At 45.0% G+C, this 8,772-nt stretch overlaps 1 protein-coding gene across 1 annotated transcript in view; it reads left to right on the forward strand.

The window, feature by feature from the left end:
• Positions 1–8,772, forward strand: part of wapla (WAPL cohesin release factor a) — a 60,393-nt gene that overhangs the window by 20,043 nt on the left and 31,578 nt on the right. Inside the window, exons 9-12 of the mRNA XM_063191312.1 lie at positions 2,321–2,590; positions 3,523–3,659; positions 6,436–6,547; positions 8,257–8,487. Coding sequence (XP_063047382.1) covers positions 2,321–2,590; positions 3,523–3,659; positions 6,436–6,547; positions 8,257–8,487 — 750 coding nt within the window. The remainder of the gene's footprint in view (positions 1–2,320; positions 2,591–3,522; positions 3,660–6,435; positions 6,548–8,256; positions 8,488–8,772) is intronic.

An 8,772-nucleotide genomic window follows, 5' to 3' on the forward strand; every position in this document is an offset into this window, starting at 1 on the left:
ACAGGCTGTACTTTCCTATCCCCAAGAGCTCTCTCTCTGTGTTGTGGTTCACACACTTCTTTTTGCATCCAGAAACTTGGCTTGTTGTGGTCCTGTTGCTCCAGCCAACTGAACATGTCCCTAAATAGTTAACACCCTCTCTGCTCTGTTGCCACCATCTTTTAGCTCTTCCTGTGCCAGCTTTTCCCATATGGCCCCCTTCTCCCTCACGCCTGCTCCTCCTGTCCTGTCCCCTTCTCTATCTCTATTGCTCTCTCTCTCTCTCTCTCTCTCTCTCGCTCTCTCTCGCTCTCTCTCTCTCTCCCTCTCCCTCTCTTTTTTTTTCTCTCTTTTTTTTTTCCTCTTTTTTTTTTCTTTCTGCGCTGTCGTAGGAGAGGTGTTAGCATCTTCCCACCTACACGCACAAACAGAAGCTGGCATGCACCATGCTTGAGCAGAATTACAGTTTTACTGTTCCACTTTCAGCCCCAGAAATAAATCAAGTTGAAATTCCAATTAAACAAGTTATTTCGAGCCATTTGATTACATTCAATTTAATTTGGTCCCAGCAGATAACCGAAGGGAATTAATTGATTTAATTCCAGTATGCTTTGCTGTGCATATTCTTTTATACTCTACAATCATCACAGAATGCAGATGGGAAATAGAAATGTTATCTGATAACCCTTTGGGTCGTCCTACTTCTGGAGATGTTTTATGTTCTTTTCCTTAACCCATGACGCCATTCGGCGCATAGGGCAGAAACAAAGTCTCTCCATTTCGATCTGTCTGTTTTGTGTACCTTAGGTGAACTGTTGTGGGGCTTTCTTCAGAAGTTTCTCAAGTTGTGAAAAAAAGTTTCTCTGTAAAAATGGATGAAAGACCAGTGCGGATTAAGAAAAAAAAACAAAAAACGTTACCTTGTCAAAGCTGTGCAAAACATGAATGGCAATTCTTCACACCCCATCGAGATGAATTAGAAACTAGAATGTATGAACAGAAACTGCAGTATTGACTCCCTCTAGCTGAGCTTAACATATCAATATGTGTTGAGATGAAATGGTAATGGGATCATCGTGTTTCTGTGTTTTTTACCCTCTACGGAGCCTCTAAGGCAGCCTGCCTCTCAGGCACACCCCTCAAACAAGGCTTATGGTTTAAAATTAGGGTTATGGTTTAAAATTAGGGCTAGGGTTTAAAATTAGGGCTAGGTTTAAAATTAGGGCTAGGTTTAGGTGCGTCATGGCTGTAAACATGTTGTGGCTTCTGTTGCACGGCATGTGTTGTGCTGTGACTTGTGTCAACACTCATGTAACATATCCCGTGTTCAGAAGAGGGGGCCAGTCTACCAGTGGCATGACGTGAATAGCAGAGCAGAACACCAAACCTTTGCAAGGGGAAGTTTTGGGTGTTTGTTGTTTGTTTGTTTGTTTTGATGAGAAATCAGTTTAAAGCTGCAGAGGACAGAAATGAATAGGACAGTCTGCAGAGATAGACCACCAACCTCGACCTGTTTTGTTTGATCAAGGCACCATCAGGAAGTTGGCAATGATGAAAAATAGTTTTGTTTATTTGTTTTTGTCTCTGTATGCCTTTGCCGTTATTGTTTTTGCTCATCTCTCTGCCCTCTGTTCAATCTCCTCCATTCAAAACAAACGTGTGTACCCAAGCTGTCCCCCAACCGGTCTGCACTTTTACTTTATTTTCTCATTTCTATTAATGCCTACTTCAAAGTGTCCCTTGATTTTCATGTTAAGCCACTGATCTGTTAAGTTTTTCATCCTGCTCAGAACAAACGATACTTTTTATTCGGGAGCATTAACTGTGTTCCCACAATGTTGGCCCTTCAGCTGGTCCGTTGGAGACCGATTTGCTGTTTGGAGGGTTTGCATGCAGCGCAAGTCTGCTTGCTGGCCTTGTTTCAGCGCAAGCTGCTTATAAATATGTTGAAAAATGAAACGTCACCAGACGATTGCGGCGGAAGAGACTGTTTGAAGAGTGTCTTCATTAATCTGTATGCAGTAAGGTTCCAAGCTGGAATCATATGGTTTCCTTGCCCCTTTAGGAGACCATCAGGGTTTCAGAACGAAAGGAGTTCAGTGGGGACGATGCAAAAAGTCATGCATCCCTTTAGTCGATAAATTCGTTAATCGATTAAAAAAAAATCAATTTATCATCAGCTGGACTGGTGAGAGACCCAGGTGAAATGTCGGAGTGCAAATGACTGCTTGTCAATTAATCATAAGTCGATTGATAAGGTCAATCAACTAAGAATGAATGAATGGATCGATAATTTGCATCCCGAATCACTTGACTTACTGACCCTCTTCCCTGTTTGCAGGCTGCCTTGGGAAGCACCGGCAGTGGCAGCAGCAGTAGCAGCAGTAGCAGCAAAGCCGGTGGCGGTGGCAGTGGAAGCAGCAGTAGCAGCAGTAGTAGCAGCACTAGCACTAGCAGCAAGGAGAAGGACACCAACTCCCATAAGAAGAAGGACGACGACGTCTTCAAAGCACCGCCGCCGCCCCCTAAGCTCATCAAGTCGGACACCATCCCCACACAGCCCTATCAGGACATCGTCACTGCACTCAAATGCAGGAAGGAACACAAGGAGGTGAGGTGCACTCTGGGAGATGGAATTTTTTTTATATATATCATGTACTAAAGTTGTGATTGGTCACCGCTCATCTGTTTAGAAGCTGCAGGATTCAGTTGAAGTTTCTGTACGAAAAGGAGACTCCGCACAATTCAGGTCTTTTTTTGTGCTAGCTTTCGGTCCTTAGACCTTCATCAGGCAGTGTATATCATGTACATCTGCCACAGTAGAAGTATGACTTTCCTATTATATCGAACAGTTAGTTTAGCTTTTACATCTACAATGTTCAACATAAGAGAAACTGGTTCAGTAAGTTCTGGTCTTCAAAATGTTTTTTTTTTCTCAGAAATTCGCATGAAATGAAGCGTTTTTAGCGGACCTGGAGATGTGGAGGGGTGAGGGTTTCGGGGAGAGAGAGAAATTGAATTGATTGAGGGAGGTAGATGGGTGACTGGGGAGAGGGGGACTGTATTAGTGGAGGGATGGAAGCAGTTAGAGCAGATATAGGATGGAGGGAGGGGGAAAGTGATAGAGAAGGAGGGAGAGAGGAAGAAAGCGGTGAAGAGAGAGGATCGAGGCAGGTGTAGAAGGCAGCCCCCGATGACACTGCTGTTGGCTGGCTGACCAATGAGATTAACACTGGCACGCACGCACACACACACACACACACACACACACACACACACACCCCACCGCTGCACTATTGATGAACCCTGATCTGCACATTCAGCTCACTGTAACATGCTGCCCAATGTTGATGCTGAGCTGCCAATATCAGAGTGTGGGTGTGGTTACTTTTTTCTGTTTCAATGTACTGCCCTGCTTTGTTTTTGTAGTAAATTATTGAAATCGGTTCACTAGAGGACTTTAGTAAACATCTCTCTTGCTCTCTCTCTCTCTCTCTCTCTCTCTCTCTCTCTCTCCCCCTCCCTCTCTCTCCCTCTCTCCAGCTGTATACAGTGGTTCAGCATGTGAAGCACTTTAATGACGTGGTGGAGTTTGGGGAGAATCAGGAGTTCACAGACGACTTCGAGTACCTGGAGACGGGACTGAAGAGCGGACAACCCCTCAACACACGATGCCTTAGGTACACACACACACACACACACACACACACACACACACACACACACACACACACACACACACACACACACACACACACACACACACACACACACCTCAACACAAGATGCCTTAGGTACACACACCTCAACACACGATGCCTTAGATACACACACCTCAACACACGATGCCTTAGATACACACACCTCAACACACGATGCCTTAGGTACACACACCTCAACACACGATGCCTTAGGTACACACACACACACACACACACACACACACACACACACTCTCCAACACACAATGCCTTAAGCGCACACACACACACACATCCACACACAGACACACACATCCATTCATCCGGGATCTATAATCATTGTCTGTTCCCTGGCTCTCACTTTCCTGCTAATTACAATTAATACAGTCAGATCAGCTGGCTACACGCCCACACAGGCACACACACACACATACACACTGCCTTTAACGCTCACGCAGGCACACGCATACACACACAAACTGCCTTTGTTTACAACAATTAAAAAGAAAATCAGCATATGGATGATTATGGCATCGACGTCTCCCAGCCAGCCAGCCAGCCAGCCTTTATGAAATATTCAAGTTGCTTTTAGCTTAGGTGAGCATATACACACGCACGCACACACCCACGCACGCACGCACACGCACGCACACACACACACACGCACACACACAGCAGCCTAGTTCCAGTCTCCATGGGCCCCCTATGGGGTATGGTGTTAATTAGTGGGAGGGGCTCCAACTCTCATGTTGTGCTGCAAAATTCCTTCACACTCTTGTTTTTCCCCCCTCCCTTTCACGCTCTCGTTATCTCTCTTTCCCGCTCTCTCTCTTCTTATCTCTCTTTCCCACTCTTGTTTTCCCCCCTCCCTTTCACGCTCTCGTTATCTCTCTTGTTTTTCCCCCCTCCCTTTCACGCTCTCGTTATCTCTCTTTCCCGCTCTCTCTCTTCTGACATTGTTAGCTGAATTAAAGATACAGATTGAAGATTTTTTTTAAGATACATTTTACAGACACATACCTATTTACCTATAACTCAAGTCATTCCATGAAAGCAAATCAAGGCTGTCAAAATAGCTCTAAAATAACATTCGAATATTCGCTCAGGAAAATCACATGAATTCGAACTATTCGAATATTCGAACCCTTCGAATATCAAGCGGGGGAGTGTTTCATGCAAGTTCAAAGACGAGCCGAAATGGTGAAGTGAAAGCCCTCACAAAAACAAACAGGACGTAAAAAAAAGCACTGGGCACGGAATAGACGGTGGTAAAAATGCTCTTCCATGTCATTTTTTTTGGGAAAGCACAGAAGACAAGCGGCACCACAGCAGATGCGCGCTCTCTCCCTCTCTCTCGCTCTCTCACTCACTCACGCTCACATACAGACAAGCGGGACCTAACTTCTCCAACTACAGTAGAATCTAGCCTGTCGCCTACCTTGCTTGCTCGGTGTTGACTCCTGGCTGTTTTGCCAAACTTTGCCATGATACCGCCTGCGTCGGTCTCGTGCCCTTACAATTCTTGACTGCCTCTTGTCGCCTTGAAGGCAGCGTTTATGGCGGCGGTGCAAAACATTGTGAAGACGTGTCGCTTATCTGTAGCTACAAAATGCTATATTGGGAATTCATGGTGCTAACTCGTACATCGGCAGCTTCCAGCTTCCACTTCTTCACTCGGCTCACTTTTTTATCGTGCCGGCCAAAATCCTTACAACTTTCATATTTTACATTTTGGGACGGGTGTACGTTGTCATTCACGAGAGACGACAACTTCTTACAATGCGGTTTAAATGGCAATAAGAACTCAAACGTCAAAACAATCTGCACGAGGCTGCTCCACCGATCAACAAAACCACCGTGGAGGATAAATTAAAGGGCCAGCTGCGGTGCGCGTTAATGACCATGAACAATGAACAGCAGCCCAGTTAACAACTTTATAGAAATGCTGCAGCAAATGCACATGAAATAGCAAGCTTATATTGATAACACACACTCACGTACACGTGCGCGCACACACATGCACACACACCCCAGCTTTAATGGGTACCAATGTAACACATTCTGCCTCAGGCCAAAGAGGGATTGCATACGGTTATGCTCATGGCTTTAAGCTGAGAGGAAGGAAGAGCAGGGTACACACACACACACACACACACACACACACACACACACACACACACACACACACACACACACACACACACTGTTGTGCAACATATTGTGCCTGAGGTCAAAGAAACTATTTCATGATGTAAGGCGTGAAGCCTTCAGATAGACTGTTTTAATAGCAATAGCATGCACACACACACATACACACACACACACACACACGCAAGTCATGTGGACAGACACACAGTCCCATATATGATAATCCGCTCTTTCTAATATCATTATTAACATTGATATTGATGGGCTTTTGTGTACATTTCTGAGCAAAAAATTACGACGCTGGCTCTCTTATCCAGCCTGAATTAAGGCCCATTTATACATTTGGCAAAGTACGCACATAATTCTATTAACAGTCAATACCTCCAGCTTTTTCCAATTCCAGTTTCCGGTCTCCATCTGTTTTATTTATAATGTTAAGCTACTCAATTTTGTGTCAGACTATGCGCTAAATCCATGGTTTGACCGTCAGTGGTTTGAACTCTCCTCTCCTCCTCTCCTCTCCTCTCCTCTCCTCTCCTCTCCTCTCCTCTCCTCTCCTCTCCTCTTCCTCTCCTCTCCTCTCCTCTCCTCTCCTCTCCTCCTGCAGTATCATCAGTTTGGCCACTAGGTGTGCTATGCCAGGCTTCCGGATGCACTTGAGAGCCAGGGGGAAGGTGGCACAGGTCTTCAAGATGCTCAGCGACGCACCACAACATCCGGTGAGTACACACACACACACACACACACACACACACACACACACACACACACACACACACACACACACACACACACACACACACACACACACACACACACACGCACACACACACGCCACAGCCAGAGGGAAGGTGACAGAGGTCTTCAAGATGCTCGATGACTGCTCAGTACCCAGTGAGTGAACTCGTGTCAAAGATGGTGGCGGAGACTCCTCAGGAATTCACAAATTTCATTTCCAAATGCAATGTTGTTGCAAAAAAGGCCTAAAAACCCACAGCAACTTTCACAGCAATTTTTTTTTGCGGAACATGTCTTGTGAAAACAGGTATTTTTACCTGCAACAATTGCAATAAAGTTCTGTGAAATCCTCGAGGGACTGAGGCAGAGATGGTATTCAGGCTCAGGCATAGAGTTTGTTTGAAGAATAAAATATAACCATTGGGGTTTTTCTTATTTCAAAAAAGTTCAGGCTGACTTTCTTCTGCCATCGGCCAGAGTAGGGAAGTATAGTGTAAATGATGTGTTGGAGTGAGTCTTCTGTTGCCTCCAGTTGTCTCCAGTGTTATACGTTAGCAGCTCTTTGACTGGTAGCTTCTGCCAGAGAGTTCTCTGCATTGGATTCAGTAGTGTAATTTTGTATATGAAAAGTTGAAAAGTGTAGAAAATTGTAATTGTAATTGTAATAGACGTACTTCCACATTTTTACCTGTTGGCTGCATAGGGAACAGTAGTGAGGCGGTCTAAGTGTTGTGTTTAACAGGGTTCCCACGGGTCATGGAATTTCTGGAATATCATGGAATTTCATGAAAGTTTTTCCAGTCATGGAAAGTCATGGAATTCTACCATTTTGCATGCACAATCATGGAATATCATGGAATTTTCTTAACAGTTGTGTAAAAGCAAAAACTTTTTTGTTTGGTGTGTAACATTGTTTCTTACTGGTTATACTACAAAGCTTCGCCAGAGACGGTTTGGTTCCGTGCTGTAATGCAACATTCTAGAATGAAATGAGCCCACCTACGTAAGTCTGGCGGTGGCTCGGCGTCATCTCTAGGGGTGAAGATAGTCCTCAGTTTTCACACTTTTAAAAACTTTTTCACGTCATTTTTTACGGAAGTGGTCATGGAAATTCTGTTTTTTGGGTCTGGAAAGTCATGGAAATTAATGGAATTTCATATCTGAATTAGAGTGGGAACCCTGGTTTCAGTAGTGTTTCAAGATGCATATGATGCGATGTGGCACATTACTCCCTTTTGATATTATTCTATTTCATATTCTTGCTGTTGTCCAAGTTTGTCCATATTGTCCATTTTGGTTTTCAATTGTCTGACTGTTATGCTCTCTCCCTTTTCACTATTTCTTTATTCATCTATCTCTCCCCTTTCCAATCTGTTATGCTCCACCCCCCCCCTCTCTCTCTCTCTCGCTCGCTCTCTGTCGTTTCCTTTTCTCTCACTCTCTCTTTCTCTTTGCCTTTCTCTCTCCCCCTCTCTTCCCCCCTCTCTCTCTCTCTGTCTCTCTCTCTATCTCCCTCTCTCTTTCTTTCTTTCTTTCTTTCTTTCTTTCTTTCTTTCTTTCTTTCTTTCTTTCTTTCTTTCTTTCTTTCTTTCTTTCTTTCTCTCTTTCTCTCTCTATCTCTATCTCTTTCCTCTCTCTCTCCCCCCCCCATATCTCTCTGCTGTTCTTTCTCCTCCTCCTCCTCCTCCAGAACCTGGCTCTGTGCACGGCGTCTCTGATGTACATCCTGAGTCGGGACCGGTTGAATATGGATCTGGACCGGGCCTGTCTGGAGCTGATGATCCGGCTGCTGGAGCTGGAGCAGGACAACAGCCCCGTGGACGACCAGCTGACGGCCAAGGAGATCTCCAAGGTCAAGGAGAAGATCCGCAAGCTGTGCGAGACCGTTCACAACAAGCACTTGGACCTTGAGAACATCACGGTGGGTCTTCTCTTCTCTTCTCCTTCTCTTCTCCTTCTCTTCTCTTCTCTTCTCTTCTCTTCTCTTCTCTTCTCTTCTCTTCTCTTCTCTTCTCTTCTCTTCTCTTCTCTTCTCTTCTCTTCTCTTCTCTTCTCTTCTCTTCTCTCTAGACATCCTCTCCTCTCATCTCCTCATCTCTTCTCTTTGAGACCGTGCATAACAAGCACCTCCACCTGGAGAACATCACAGTGGGCGCGGCACATCTCTGGTCTCTTGTCTTAGCTTGTCGTCTTGTCTCGTCTCGTC

The sequence above is a fragment of the Engraulis encrasicolus genome, chromosome 24, assembly GCF_034702125.1.
Source record: "Engraulis encrasicolus isolate BLACKSEA-1 chromosome 24, IST_EnEncr_1.0, whole genome shotgun sequence".
NCBI lineage: Eukaryota > Metazoa > Chordata > Actinopteri > Clupeiformes > Engraulidae > Engraulis > Engraulis encrasicolus.